The 17,340-nt window shown below is 32.8% G+C and overlaps 1 protein-coding gene across 1 annotated transcript in view; it reads left to right on the forward strand.

Moving 5' to 3' along the window:
• Positions 1-8,884: 8,884 nt before the first annotated feature.
• LOC123561794 (putative uncharacterized protein DDB_G0277255) overlaps positions 8,885-17,340 on the forward strand; it is a 39,661-nt gene continuing 31,205 nt past the window's right edge. Inside the window, exon 1 of the mRNA XM_045354402.2 lies at positions 8,885-9,421. Coding sequence (XP_045210337.2) covers positions 9,118-9,421 — 304 coding nt within the window. The 5' untranslated portion in view covers positions 8,885-9,117. The remainder of the gene's footprint in view (positions 9,422-17,340) is intronic.

Genomic DNA, 17,340 nt, shown 5'->3' on the forward strand with positions numbered 1-17,340 from the left:
TTGCCGGTCAATTGTCAAAACTACTTGCCCTCTATCTTTCAGACCTCGGTCAACAGTTTTGACTGTTGACCGCCAAGCCATTCAATAAGTATAAATCATAAGTAATGGATTTCTCACGAAAAGAGCCCATTTTTTTTTCGAGATTGAATAAACAAAAGACTCTCTTTAGAATCTTATAATTCAAATGATTTTATCCTTACACTGTAATCCAAATCAGAAATTTTATGTTTGCGTCTTTTTTAAGAGCCCTGTACGGCTTATAAACGGTGATAAAATCGCTTAACTTCGCGCAAAGTCTCGACAGAATACGCGTATGAATTCAAATTATTCTTACACTAATGTTTGATCTTTTCAAAAGTTACATTTTATTCAGTATCTCATAATAGACTGTACTAACGTGTTTATGTCTTGTCCTGCAACATTTACATTGGGGTCTCACTGGCCGAGTAAAATAATGTCGAAAAGGGGCAGCTAGGGTCTTTTTTTCAATCAATAAAATCGCAGCAGTCGTCATACGACCTATACGGGAATTAGAATGAGGGGAAGGAACTTTGCAATACTTTAGACAACTTTTTATGTCCCTTATCCACGAACGTTAGTTGTTGAGCTCGTTTATAGGAAACTTGACTAATGTATGAACTATGTAAAATTAAAATTTAAAATTAGGAGCAATTTGTTTGTTTGTTTGCTTCTTTTTGGATTAACAGTATTTCAGTTATGTAACAGCGGGCAGTTAACCGAATCTATTTTTCTGGATACTGTTTTAGTACTAATCTATTCACCGCAAGTAACTGCCAACTTCCCAACATGAATCAGGGGTGGATGACACAATGTCTTTTATAAGTTGTCACGGAGAACATACGCCGCGCCCGGAGATCAAACTCAATCACAAGATCCGTAGGTCTGCGCCCTTGAGTTAAGCTGGTTCGAACGTTTGGTTCAGTAGCTAGGCTTAATATGTGCAGCATATTTCACACGAAAACATCATGAGCCTTTAAGACTCATTTAAGATGATTAGTAGGCGAGGTGGAGAACGGTAGGCAAGTAAATAACGCTACGCCGAACACAGCTGAATGAATAAAAATATTCCCTTGCCCGGGGCATGATGGTGTAGCGACAAAAGTATGTTGCAATCACGAAAAGTGACAAAAAGTCATCAAGTTAAACACATGGTGTGTGAAGATCGAGGTTGATTATGTCAATCAGAATTAAGTACTCCCAGCTTATCACGGAGCACTCACGGCGTAAATATAAAGTCTTATTTACTTTTTTTTTCGTTTTATATTTTTTCCCAAATACACCGTCAAGTTTTCCGTCAAATGCAAAGCATTTTTACAAGTTCTCTGCAAACTGAAACAATTTGAATTTTGATAACTCTACAGCCGACGGTCCCGATACTAAAAATAAATAATCTCTTATCTCGAACTATTTTTATGTTTCATTTCAATCAAACTTATTTTAACGTTATCCCTGCCTGAACACCGCTTTAGCGCGTACACTTTCCGTGCAGTAATGCTCATTCATTGAGTGATCACTAAAAGGCGCAATAGTGTAGAGTGTGCCTGGCGTCCAACAAGGGGTTGTGGGTTTGAACCCGATTGAGGGTCGAATCAACCCGCTACCTTCATACTGTCCTTGCAGAACGAAGATCGTTTGTGCTTATTTATAGCCGCCACTAAACCCATATAGGTGACTCCTCCAGAAGACTGTTGGAGGACTGCTGGAGGACAGTGCAAGGTACAGAAAAGGCCCCAAGTCCAGAAGGTCTCCTGGTTCTTTATCGCTTCAAGTGTTAGATAAAAGATGCTCTCCAAGTCGTCGAACCATTCAGGAACATGATTGGATCCATACTGGGAGTCCAGCCTGCTGTCTGCCGTCCAGACGCTTGTTTATTTTGTATGTAAGCTTATTAATAGTCCAATATGGGCGACTACTCCAGAAGACTGTTAGTTATGTTTGTAGGAGGATAGTGCAAGATACAGAAGACGCTCCGATTCCAGAAGCTTCCCTGGTTCTTTAGCGTGCCAGCTGTACAGCACCCGTCACGGGACTCTTATCCCAATATTAGTAGCTTTTAGTTGGAGAAGCGGGGGCTCGAACTCAAGACTCCTGGTTTCGTAGTCGAACAGTGTTACCACTTGACCACAGCGTCCGCTCCAGACGCTTCCATGTGTACCCTTTAAAAACCTTGTATTGAAATTTGTTGTTTTCTAATAAAACGCAATATTCTTTGCAGGAGAAATATTTCAGCCCTACAAATACTCGAGAGAATATTTTAATTATTAATGAACAGTCTGTATGTATACGCCAAGATCGACTTAAAATAGAAAAGATGTAAAAATAACACGCCGAGTTGATATTTAACGGACGGAAATCTTAAATTATGTTTAAGTGTAGTTATTTTGAAAATTATAGAGTGTTCCAAATGTTATGATGTGTGAAGTAAAACAATAAATCAATTCACACAGCATTCTGTGGGCGTTGACGAGAAAACCAGACTTTAGCTGACAGCCAATGAAAATTACTACATGCATCTGAATACGGTATCGAATTTCATAGACTTGCGGTTTAATGTGTTTGAAGGGCAATATTTTATAAAGAATGACTTTAATTATGTTTTAAATATGCAAAATGGCATATATCTCCTTAATTTTATGTGTAGTAATTTAGTAATTTTAAAATATGTGATTTGAATTTGATCAGATTATCTTGTTAGTTTTGTTTTTTTTTTTTATTAATTTTAATGGAACCATTTTTCGCTTGATCGAACTAAAATTTAGGCAGCAAAGATACCCAGTCAGAAACACTCCGCCAAATTTATGTTCTCAAGTTCATTACTTAATATGTATTCTGAATATATTTCTTTATTTAAGAAAAACCATTTATTGGACACTTTGGAATTAAATTTACCTTTATAATTAGAAGTAAGTAGATGTAATATTTATTTTATCATAGTCTCATTCTTATGCATTCAACGACAAAATACATATAAAGAAGTTCTAACACAAACACGTGTATATGGCCATTCTGTACAAGAATTATAAGACACTTAGTATAGATATACATATATGTATATATATATACACAATTGCCTACATATCTGTAAAATTCACATCGATTGTTTGATTGACAAAAAAAAGACGCATATTTCTGAATCATTTACAAATGGTTTCAGTAAAAGACAACAAGTTGATTGAGAACTTTGTTTTCTGGTGTTTTTCAATTAACCCGAAACAAAGCAGAGCTGGCAATATCAAAAAAGCATACATCTTTTGAAAAGGACTGCCTTTTAAAAGATATTTTGCCAAAAAAGTATAAAATTAATTCAAGATATATTATTTATCTATTCCAGTCTCTTGTATGTACAATAGAGGTATTAAACATTATGATTACAAATATTTACATAACCATTCTTGTGTTAGAATTATAAGAGACTTGTACAAATCACGGTCATTACAGGAAGTGTAATTTATCATTTGAAATCAATTCTTCTTCGTAAAAAGAATTAAAAACATGTTTAAACTTAAAGAAAATAGATAAATTCTAAAACGTCTGAAAAATAAATTTAAAAATCATGAAATATAACTAGGTGACCCTTTTTTAACATGATAAGTCACAGATACTGAGATATTTAAAAGGAAATGATAGTTTATTCTGATTTTAGTTGTCAATCAAACCAGCCATTATGCACACATTTTGCTTATTACATTTGTCCTAAACACACAATGGCTTTTGGTCGTTTTCTTCCTAATTTATGCAAAGCCCAAATATGAATTTACGAATAAAATATCTTTCTGAAGGTCTCCTAAAAGAATAGCAAGATATTTGTTAAGTCTTGACAATAACTTTAGCCAGTTGTATTAATGATATAATACTTTTTCACAGGGAAAGCGTTTGTAAATTTTTGACCAGTAAAAAATTCAACGATTTACAAGTTTTCTAAATTTATATTTTGCCATTTTCAACGTGTTTATGACTTAAATGATAAAAAAAGTAAAATGAACATTGTAATCTTTTATCAAAGAAATAGAGATGTTCAGTGCAAAATATCCCATCTAAAATATTCGCAAAGATCTTGAAATATTCAGGAAATAAATGAAAAAATCTAAATTTCTTTGTTGTTTAGAATAATGCACATGATCTAAATAATCGACAGGTATTCAAAAATTAACTGACAGAAAATAACAACCGCAAAATGTGAATCAAACCTTGTGATGAAACTTGAAATAACAAAAATGAATGCGTTAGACCAATCGTGTAAAGGTAATTTTATTAAATATATATATTGTCGCACAATAAGTGTTCCTTCACTTAATACATTGAAATAAATAAAATTGCATTTTACATTATCTAAGATCATACTGTATGTTGCAGTTCTGTATTAAATAATAAATCGATTTAGATTCAAGAGATTCAAGATTCTTTATTAAGTAACGTAAACATATAAACGTTTCTTGTTACATGATACAATAATTTGCTAAACGTAACATACAAACACGTTTTTCTGTCTTTCAAATGCAATACAGAAAATCCTTATGCTGACTTGTTCAATGACCATACCATGAAAAGTATACAAAAAGGTTTATACACACTAAATCGTATTGACACCACTAAAAATTGTGGCAAGGTGGTGGATTCAAACCATTCTCATCCTAGGGAACCATGGTAGACCTCCGGTATGCAAGAATGGATTCAAACAGTTCCAAGTTTTTGTTACACTTTAACTAAAGAGCATTGCATCCCACTTCCAGTGCCATTTCTAACTGAAAACACGTTATTGGTATGAATGACTAATCACATACCATAACTTATTGATTGAACAACTACAATCGGGATTCTAGTTTTTCCAGTATTTGTTCTATATATTAATTTTTACCCCTACAGACCTCTAAATATGTTCTAGATACGAAGAACAGTCCTTGGAAGTTAGTTTTATTAAGTCTTCCTATTAAGTGATATTATTAGATGTTGAAATAACTTGACGGCCACCTAAAAACAGTCTATCAGCTTTGAAGTATCATTTTTCAGTTTTCTTTCCTTATTAATATGCTATTGTTTCTACGACTTACCATTATGAAAAATAAACTGAAAGCCAAATTCCTGCTAATTATCTACCGATTGAAACAGGCTTCAAGATTCACGTTTGCTCAGCTTTAGAAAACACATTGGTGGTGCCCTGAATGTCAACTACCGAACAACCCTTTCTCGCCCTTCTTATTTTTTTTACATAGGCAGTCTTAGATATTCATTGATTATATAATAACACAGAACAAGATCGTCATTTAAAACTGGATATTATTGATATGATTTATTTATTGAAACTATTTCACCGATTAGTATCATTAAATTATAATACAATACCGTCTTCACATGATTGTATTACATGAATAAATTAAAAAGTATTATACAACGCTTTTCTTCACCGATTTTCTACCTATTAGCATGACATATTTTTAACATATTTGTTTTCTCTTTTTGAAACTAAAACCGAAATCGATTAAAACAGTTTCTGTCGTACTTATTAAGTATGCATTTTATTTTTTTTTATATATATATAATGAATGTGTTAATGTACGCAAAAACGCTCTTTTTCAATTACGTATTATTACTTATCACACGCGTGATTAGTTTTCCCGCTGTGCAAGCAGTATGGTCAATATGTCGTCTGCTTTGTAATACGTGATTTATGCCGAGCCGTACTGGCTGCCCGCCGTGCGTTACATAAAAAGAGCAATAAAATGATAAGGAGACTTATCAGTATCGATTAATAAAGAATGTCAAGGGAACCTATGAAAATATGTATCATATTTATGAATATTGGAATGTATGAATATATTAATAAATGAACCGTCAATCTGAACCTCTAGCATGATCTGTCATTGTGGACATATTTGTGATATCACCTTTCGTATTGTAGTCTATCTATATCCCGTCCGACATGTACAACTTAATGAAGACGGTAATATTTCTACTTCTAATGACGATAAAACAAATTGTAATGATGATGACAATGATCATGATGATTACAACAGTAGAATCATCATCATTATCATCATCATCATAAAATACGGCTCAAAACTTTATCATACACCCATCCATTCAGCAACAGGCGAAGTTATAGCTTCATTTTGGAGTTTCATTATAAATAAACATTTTATTACGATGTAAATAATTATATTTTAAATTTGATAAATGAAATAAATATAGAATCAGGAGCCTCCGTAGCCGGGTGGTTAATGACACTGACTTTGAATCACTTGTCCCTCACCGATGTAGGTTCGAAACCTCGATTGCGGCGTACACATATGAGGAAGACATCCAGTTGGCTTACGGAATGTTGGTGGTTCTACCCCTGCCAATGACGAAAAATGCCCAGATGTACACCTGGAGGTATTCCTTCACCATCAACAGCTGGAAAAGTTGCCATATGACCAAATATTGTGTCTGTGTGCCACTAACAAAAATATTAATAGAATCGAAGCTTCTGTAATTGACCTGACAAAAGCAGATGGGTACCCTGGTCAAATTAAATTAATACCTGCTTCTCTTCTCTTAAATGTTTAAAATGTTTCGGCAGATTAAATAATAATTTGTAATTGACCCCTCCCTTTGATATACATGTTTATACATTTTGTTTTCTGTAACCTGTTTGCAAAAATGTATAAAATGAATGGAGTCACAGAAATATTAAATAAATATAATTTATATTTTAGATATTTTGGATCAATTAAACACAATAAAGTATAGTAAAGTTATTGTTTTGTTAAATTAAAAACCAAAGAATCATTACTTTTTCCACAATATGCAATTTATTTCCATAAATTATTGATTGACTGAAACAAAATTAATTTACAAATAATTTAACTATACTGAGTATATACTCAATATAATTACAATTTATAAGACATAAATATGGTATTAACATATAACTATTGAATGTGAAACACATTGAAAAAGAAATGTCAATAAGAAAATGAAAAATAGTATTTTATATGATAATAGATACTTGCTGTCAGATATCATTCCGAATTGTACTTATACGTAATGCCCCTTTCTCTGTCGCCGGTAACTCCCTTAACCGTACCTAATACATCTCTTAAGGTTGCGTATATACGTACTTATTATTTTATTTTAACAAGTTCCAAGGGAAATTCATTTTCAAACAGTTGTGGACATATGGTAAATAAATAAGAAAAATGTCTTGGTAAATTTTCTATTCAATTATCTTAAGTAAAAAGGAAAAATCTTCAGCTTTAATAGCAGGTTGTAGTACATGTAGTAGAAGAAAACTGCATATAAATAATAGTTAAATTAGTTTTTGAATATTTAGTATTATGATGAAATAGTTAAAACTTCTATTTTTATACACGGTGAATAAGTACGTGGACAGGCATAACATTTAATCTGAGCAGATATCCGGACAATAGTGCAACTATTTCATATATGATGACGCAAAGCAACACACACGTTCTAGTCACTTTAAATTTGAAAATGTTAACAAAATTACATTATAAAGGTCTATTTTTTTTGCATATTTCATGTTTCACAGGAAAACGGCTTGTAAAAATCAGTTGTTTTGAATTAGGTTCCATGTGAATTAACACGCTTCTGTCATTTCTTTGACCCTTTGATGACCAAAATTAACCAAAACACTTCCAACTGTGCCTAATCAGCCGAAAGTGACCCCAGATTATTACCACCATAAGTACTCATTCTTTGTTTAAGTTGAAGTACCCCAGACAAAGCATACACCGTTAGATTCAAGTAGGTAACGATAAATATGTAAATTAGCATCTATCGAAACCGACATTGACACATACACATCTAATTAAATCCTTCACATCAAAGAAGATTTTCGCCGACAGTCGTTTCCAAAAAAAATCACATTGTCTACAGTCATGCTTCAGAAAATTAAAATATCCTTTGTATGTATAAAAAGTAATAATAAACAACTAAAAGTAAAACCAAATCTAAATTCCCACACAAAATGACCTTTTAAGATGGCGTCCACGTGTGTTCACGGTTACTGAACCAATTTATACATGTTTCATGCGTTCATGTAATCTATCCAGTACTAACACCTGTAGCTTTGTTGAACATATCGAATATTTAACAGAACAAAGTTTTCTACTCACACAAGAATTATAATATACACATAAATGATTATAAAGATATTGTTTATATCTGACCATTCAAAATGGCGTCCAGTTGTTTACATTTTATCACCTTTGACCACTGTATCCAACGAAAGAAAATCCATTTTGTTAGTGTCTTTTTATAACTCTCATTCTCACTCTAATAATTTAGCAAGTAATGAACAAAGTATACAAATAATAATAAAAAGTTAATATCAATAAATAAATTAAAATTTAAATGAATTAAAACCAATGTTAAATCCACTGAGCATTTGCGTGTGTGCTCATGAGTTACAACGAAAATAATGCAAGAAATGTATATAGTAATGATGTATGAACATCTAGAAATGATTCTGACATGAAATGAAAAATAACAAATTTATTAGCCAGGGAATGACCCCATTAAATAGTCATTAGCATGAATGGGCAATCAAAATATGCAATGCCTTGATAGGGCCGGGTCGATTTATTGAGGGAATATAGCAGAACGATGTTGACTTGATCTATATGCTATAAAACAATAAAAAGAAAATCAATAAATTGTTGTAAATCGGGCGTATCAAATTTACCAAATCATTCGCAATAAACCGCACAAAACAGAATAAATCAAAATGTTTAACAATTTACCGTTGGAGAAATAGATACAACCTATTTATCGGGAAACTGTCAAATAGAAGAGCGCATTGAATGTTATTGGCTGTTACAGTCACGTGACCTGTCAAGGGCAAGATGGCTATGATTGTATTGCAAACATAAGAGTAGTTTTTAATGTTTAACCGTCATGTTATCGGTAAATGTGATTGAAAAATGCATAAATTATACATAACCACGATTTTCAATAGAACAAAATGAAACCAGGATCAGGTTGTTTAATATATGAGTTCAATTTAGGAAATTAACAAAACGACGGTAAAATATTGAATTCGCAAGGTGTTTCGTTATAATATTGAATAAAAGTGTCATAAAACGTAAACAAACAGCAATGGGAGACAACCGAGAGAGTGGATTTATAAACAGTGAACCATGCATCGCAGAGTTTATGACAAACGTTCCTCTCATTAATCAGGGACTTGCAAGCTCATCTATCAACATGCCGACTGACGCCAGTTACTGCCAGTCCTTCAACGGAGCGTTGCCAAACTCACCTTCACGAGGGGATTTAGCGCTCTCTGGTACGCCCGAGGGTGCAGACCATAATCTTGGGGGCAAGTTCAACGATTATGCTTGGATGAAGGACAAGAAACCCATACGAAAGAGCGATCCTCCACAAACAGTGCCCGATATAGGTAAGGAAAAACCCCGCGATATTTACTGTCGCTAAATGTAAACCACAGCTTCAAATTTTTAAAATGAAATAACGTGGGAGTGTATGTGTATGTAATGAAAAAGAGGTAATGTCTTTTGTCCTATATTTAGGATTAGCTATTTAGTGCGCAATATATAGTAGGTCAAACACGTTTCGTTTCTTCTTTAACTAACACGTGTATAAATGTGCAAAGTTTTGAAATAAAATAATTTTTTGCGGTTATTTGTAACGGGGTTATTTAACGTACAAATGACAGTCAGCAGGCAATGGTCAACCAAAACTATGCGGAAATTGTATCAGCACACTGCATATCTATGGAAAAAAAGTTGGTAATTCGTGTAGGTAATTTTGTAAGAAACTGCCAAAAGTGCATAAAAATATGAAAACCATAAAATATATTGTCCCTCCTGCTCTGTTTGAAGGCAAAATGGGTTTACCCTATTCATAATAAATTTATTCAGCTTTTGCAGACGATAAAATAAGCTTTATAATCTAAACCAAAGGACAGACAGCATACTGCGTACACAGCCATGTATAATTAAAACTGCTACACATTTCACTTTCTTAATTCTACTGAAAATAGCTTAGCGTTCACGGTTAAGAGATACATTAAAAATTTAGTAAAGTATAGTGCTTTGCTATTAACTTAAAATAGTGCGATATTCATACTTTAAACAAATTTACTGTGCATATATTACCTTATTTCGTCGATAAAATATAAAATGAAAGGAAAGAGATATTTAATGAGTATCTAAATCATCTTAATCTAAAATTATTGCGATTCTAGCGAGGAATATGATTTTTGTTATTTATGGTTCTGAATTTTTTAAGCAATCAAATGACTTTTACTAGTATATGGGTATCTGTTCTGTTAAAAGTAACATCCTAAAATTTTGACTGAATGGGATAATAACTTGTCTTTTTTTGTAGTATTAATTAATTGCCTACATTCCTTTACAAGGAATGAATAATAATAAAATTATATATAGGGAGAAATTCACTGTTTTCAGCCGCAGAAGTTTTTTTCTTGCCGTTAAATAACAATGTTGTTCACTTTAATTAATAATAAATCATTTAGAAAATATATGACAAGTTTGTTTGTAGGTTATTGCCCTAATATATGTTTATACACAGTAATGAAATATATATATATATAAAACAGTTGCTTCACTGGATAAACAAACTTAAAAATAAGAAAAAAGAGAACAGCAGTTTGTGATATTCTGCGTATTTAACCCTTACCCAGCTAAATTTCTAAAATGGACTGCTCCATCATTCAATTTGGGCAATACCATTTATTATTTGAATGGTGTGTTTACTGAAAATTTACTGACTGAATAGCGAACAGTGCATACCAAGATCAGCTTGGTCTCCAGTGGTCGCAAAGGAAGAATCACTTGCCGCCAGCAGGCTAAAGGTTAAATTTTGATCAATTACTATTACTTCTTTTCATGACTTTGTATCATACATTTTTGTATATTGGCTTTTAAATATGTCAATAATATTCTAATATAAATCATAGTTTTTGCTAACTGTTCTATAGCTTGGTTTACTTTGAAAGCGGCTAAAGTGAAGAAAAAAGAAAACACTTTTAAGAGTTATTTTTGATGTAATTTCAAAAACACATATTGAATGTCTTGTGAGCCAATAGTAAAAATAATTGCCGTCTGTCCGAACAATTATTGGATGGCTTGCCCTCAAATGACCAGCCAGCTATTAAGAGTATATTTAATGTGGTAAAAGTAGCCTATGCAATCAAATAATCATTGAACGATGTACCCGACATTTCAAGACCATGTCATGCCAGATGTTTCAGTCATTTAGTATTAGATGATTCAGTGAAAACATATTTCAGGAGAAAAAAACTTATTTTCTTTATTCTAATGAATAATGTGCTTAAAATGATTTGACCTACAGAGTACATTGTTTGTTATTGTGGGGAAAAAAGTGTCTAAATATAACGGTCCTTGTTTTTGAAATCTTAATAACCACAAACCTAAACTAGAATAATATATTGGCCTCGTTTCGGTTTTGATGTAATGCTTGCCTTTAGGTGACTTCTAAACATGACTATGTTTTATTCACACCTTTTGTTTTTGACAAATTATGACCCAATATGAAGACATTAGTATTCTGGAGGCATAATACATTTACAAACAAGCAGCTGTCCTCTCTTCAGACAAATTTGACGTCGCCTGTCTCACACTTGATTTATGTGCCCGGATAACTACCGGTGACATTTTTTACTACACGTTATTATATATCAAACAACACATATATTTACATACTTTGAAACCTGCGACTTATTTACCAGTGTTTCACTACCGCTCAGTCATAATTTTCAAAGCAATTTATTATATTTTAACTCCGGTTTTTTTTTTTACATTTTTTTGTTCATATTCCTTTTATCTTATAATAATATATTTAAATAAAAGATCATTCTTCAGTGTTTAAAATTATCGCATATATTAAAAAAAGATATTAGATTCTGTTACACAAAATAAAATTCAGGATTGGGGAATATATAGGCTAATTTTTTTAAAATATGTCCTGATCATTTAGCTTTGATCGGTGTTTTTCAATACATTATTTTCTATAAATTACGATTACTTTTGTGCATGCATAAATTATGTTAGAAATAAGAAAAAAATAAGTTTACACTTCATTATAGTTATGACTTGTAAAATTAACACTACGTGATGTAGTTGACCGCAGATAGGTTATACTAAATTTGAAAACAAATATCATTGTAACACATTCTTAAACTGTTGTGTTTGTAATATCTATCGTCTGAGCGAATATTCTACAGTGACTGTACATCGTACAATTAATCAATATTAATATAAATTTTTTTGGTAGACAGAATGAGTTTTTATGTGATATAAAATATGTCAAAATCGTCAGTTTTTCAGAATTTGCAATAAAACTAGATTTATGAAATACCGCATTGACGGCCACTGGCGTCATGAAGTCCGTTCCAGGAAATAATATTTATTGAATATATTTTGTAGGGGGCGTGAGAGGTGTCGCACATTTTATTACCTCTCATGAACAGACTAAATCAAACCAAGTCTACTATTATTCTTTTTTGATTGCATTCTATGCTTCCAAGGAATATTTTTACAGATTTTATAATATCCACATAATAATTTCAGATTGTTTTAAGAGTTGCGCAGCTCTCAATGTACAAGTATTTCATGCTCGGATATAATCATAATACGGGTATCTTGAGCATAGCTGTCCTTTCATGATCAGTGCCCTGTTCATTTATTAATCTTGCATAGAGGGTTTACGAAGTTTTTAATGTATCATTTTCGCTCAGAATGAGAAACTTTACAAAATAAGTTTCTATAAAGCATTGCATCATTTTTATTGTTTTTTTCCAACATAATTACATTTTTTTTCCTTACACTGTGACTGATTTATACAAGCCTAAGATTGAATGTTGTCAGATCTTTTACACTGCTATAAATAAAAAGGTCTTGCATATAAAAATGCCCTATACAATGACTAACATTTCTAACTCCCTACCAGTTTTTGTTGTGGTTTTTAGAGAAATACATCAAATATCCAATTAATATAACAGCTTTTAACATATTTTAGGACTAACGTTAATAGAAACTACACAAATCTCTTTGGTAATCAAAAGCCATAGAGTCATTAACATACATACAAGACATTTTTGAATCTTGGGTAGTCCCGGGCATTTTTGAATTTTGGTGTAGCACAGAACGCAGCCAAGCAAAAATATTAGCAGACGACACGATTGGTTTTGCCTTTGCGACCAGTGCAGATCATGATCTGCCCGCACATCTGTGCAGTCTGATCATGATCTGCGCTGTTCGCAATTCAGTCAGTATCTTTTGGTATGCACTCTATTTAAAAGTTAATGGATCTGGCCAAATTGAAGGATGGACAAGTTCATTGTGGAAATTATGCAGGGTAAGGGTTAAGTCTTTTTATGACATTCAAGAACATGTTTAAAATATACGTACACATCATTGAAATGTACAGGGAATCTGCAAGTCCTCACTAAATCTCAGTGAATAACAAACATTTTTCTCCAGCATCAAAATTATGGCATCATATAGTTTTGTGTGACGTTCCGAGTTGCGCATGATGTTGCAATGGTGGAACAGGCAAACTTGGAAGACGCATGCTATAATAAGGAAATACGTTTGTTTTATATTACAGTTCAAAGTATCAAATATAGCTCATGTTTGCACTGTTGTAACAACCAGACTATAAATGAAATTTTGAATGTTTTCTTTCACTGGTGAACCAACAGGATTTATAATTTCGTGACTGCGCCACTTGTTACACCAGTGCATGTGGTATTTAATCGCTGAAATATATTTCCGAATTGCACATGAATATGTATATTTATAATCAATTTAAGATGACGCACTTTTGCAAAAGGGACAAGAATAGCATCATCACATACCATTATTACTCATGTAGTGTCTAGTGTATTTAAAGGAATGTATCTTGTCTTTTTAAATTTTATGTTCACTGGTAATAATAGAAATGAACTATAAATGATATATATTTATAATATCGAATAATTCCTTTGACTTTTTTTTAGGGAAGTGGCGGGATGTGGGGTGAAATAATTTATGCAGTTTTTCGTAAATCTAGTGTTTGCGTTAGTTACTATACAGTGTAAAATTGTTCATTTTAGTTTGCATTTTGTAATTCTGTACCATATGATGCAAGGTTGACTGACTAAACATTTTATCAAAATTAAAAAAAATTACGTGTTTTCTAAATTTTATTTCTGTAATATTTTAACATAAACTGTAACTTGTTATTAAAATATGTAGTTTCTCCTAAAATTTGGCTGAGTAATTGATTTCAACACTTTCCCGTAAGATTTATACATTATGATAGAAATATATCATATTTATTTACGAAAGGTTAAAAGAAATCCGGTATCTCAGATGCGAATCGAACAGTTATTTTATAAATTACCCACTGAGCTAATGTATCCATGATCAGATAAGTGAATATAAAATGCGTTACATTTCACTCAAAATTTATATTTTTAGAGCATGATAGATACTAGCACATGAATCGTATCGGAAGTAAATCGTTCTGTATTGTTTCAGCATGGATGTTTCAAACTTGTCCTTTTGACATGGAAATTTCTGATCTTTTTTGTGGGAGGGAGTCCTTTGAAATATAATTTTGATAACTTCTAGTCACTGGACATGAGTTGGGTTCTTGTTTCATGCATCTGTTATTATTCTGCTTTGTGGAATCTTATGCTTCAAAAATTTGATTGATGTAGATTTCTACCTTTAGAACATTTGATTTATTCCTCACACCTTTTCTTACACACCAGAGCGCGAAGTGCTCGGTGTGAAGTGTTGTGATCACTCGCCTTCTGTCCGTCCGTCCATCCGCACTTCTCTTCAAACGATATCTCCTCTAAAAGCATTCGGTGGAAGTTGATGAAACTTGGCTTTGGATGGTCCAAATTTCTAAGAAGAATTCGATTCTGTCTCATAAGCCACTTTAAGTCCGATTGTAAAATACTCGTTCACAAGTGTTGCTTTGATGACCTTAAATAATCTAGCCCAACTTGATTAGTCTAAAAAGGCTGCCCCTGAATATACATGTCAGTTTTCACATCATCTTGATAGAAATGTTTCTTAGAAGACTCGGTATTAAAATTGTTAACTGTTTGAGCTGTGAATCTCATGAAAGCGGTCTAGAGCTGCCATGACCTTCTTGTTATTATTTAATTGTTAGATTTAATTAATTAATTTATTTATTTGGGTTTTACGGCGCACCAACACAGTATAGGTTATATGGTGCCAAACAGGACTACAAATTTTGGTTTCACATCTCATTTACATCGGAATAAAAACATGAGGTATGGAACCAAAATTTGTATACCTGCTGGAATCACAGAGTTACAGCAAAATCAAATGTTAAGACCCTATTAGTCGCCTCTTAGGATCATGCAAGGGTAAGGCAGTGGTTCCAATTCTTTTCATACATAGATCGTCCCAGAACCACATGGGGCTGTTAGATTTGAAGTCTTTAAAGTCTATTGGTACATGTCATATTACGACTTTCAAACTTTTAATGGCGGAGGAAGACCATATAAAACCCCGAACTTTTTTTTTCATACAGGAACTACCGGCCCTCTATAAACCAGCTTAGTGACCCCCTCACGTGAAACAATTCTACACCCAAAGCGAAGGTCAAATCTTTTTCGGGTTATATTAGAAGCAATACATTTTATTTGTAAATGATTGAAATATTGCTATTTTTTGTAAAGCTTGAACCCTTATCATGCTGGACACGGTCGAGTCTGCTTTTGCGACCAGTGTAGATTATGATCAGTCTACGCATCTGTGCAGTCAGATCATGATCTACACTGTTCGCCTTTCCGTCAGTATCTTTTTGGTATGCACCCCTTTTAACAGTTAATGGTACTGTCCAAATTGAAAGATAGAAATGTAGGTTTAACCATATAATTTTTCGTGAAGTTCCTGTTTTGATTTTACAATCAGTCTAATTAGGGTCCGTTTTTGTCAATGATTGATCTCGGAACTATGCATTCAGAATGTCGTAATTTCCGTTTGCCGTAAATTTCAAGTGTGCAGAACATTTGCAAAAAATTTGAATTTTGAACCTGTTTTGATAATAGAGTTCCGCTTAAGCCGGCGCTAGTTGGCGTGAGAGGTGTTGCACATTTCATTACCTCTCGTGAACAGACTCAATCAAACCGAATTTGCTATTATTTTTGCTTGGTTGCGTTATATGCTTCCAAAGGATCTTCTTACAGGTTTTATATACTAGCAATATACTTGGAATGTGACTCAAAGGATTTGATTCAGAAATTCTTATTTTGAAAAGTTTCTTACGATGTATTTTGATGACTGTAAACTGTCAAAAGATAACTGCATTTTGATGTAATAATTTCATAACATGGGCAAAACGTAATGGATAAATGTGAAACTGTTGGAGTGTACCGAAGTATTTACATGGAAAATAATTTCGCCCACTCTTTAAGGAGTACTGTTATAAATTCCACATGATAATATAATAGTAAAAGACAAAATTAAACATGAGCCGTATTTAATCTCTTACCATCATGTTATGTCGGTGGAAACGAACTGAATATTTGAAATTCTTACCCTAAAATATATTCATAATGTACTCATTTTTCAACCAACACCAGCCTTGAAAAACACTGATAGGTACTACAGCCCATATAAATAACAGTTGCATGGGCACTTTAATGACTTCTTTATACTTCTTTATTCTAAATACTTTGCATACCTAGACCCATTCACATGTCTTTGATCCACAGTTTCTTTAAGGTAATGGATCCGTAATCACAATCGGCTATTTCCGTGATATTTCGTTTCCTCGGTATGCGATTTCGGAATTCTTTGGCCATACAGAAAATAACTTTCCGTTATAACCGGAGAATACCGGAGAATACCGGAATCACATACGGAGGATACGTAAACGAACGGAAATTGCCGATTGTCATTACGAGATCAACTACCTTAAGAAAATGCAGTTTCAGCGGTAAATAAAAAAATCTAGGTCATATTTGATGTAAATAAGACGAAAATACAGTAAAATTAGCTCAGATGCAAGACCCAAAAGATTTAAGTTGGGCGTGTGAAGCGGGATTCTCTTGATGATTTCAGAAGTTAAAGAATTCCACCATAAAGAAACATACAAAAGATCAGGCATGACATATGAAATAAGGGATATATGTGTCCCACATAGCAAACAAATCAGAGAACTACACATATATGATAATAATATATTACACAATTATTTGAGTCGGCAATTTTAATTAAATGCTTGCAAACCTATATACCGGTAATGCTCACAGTCCCATATTTCTTTATTCAGAAGATTTGTGGC

The sequence above is a fragment of the Mercenaria mercenaria genome, chromosome 10 (assembly GCF_021730395.1).
Source record: "Mercenaria mercenaria strain notata chromosome 10, MADL_Memer_1, whole genome shotgun sequence".
NCBI lineage: Eukaryota > Metazoa > Mollusca > Bivalvia > Venerida > Veneridae > Mercenaria > Mercenaria mercenaria.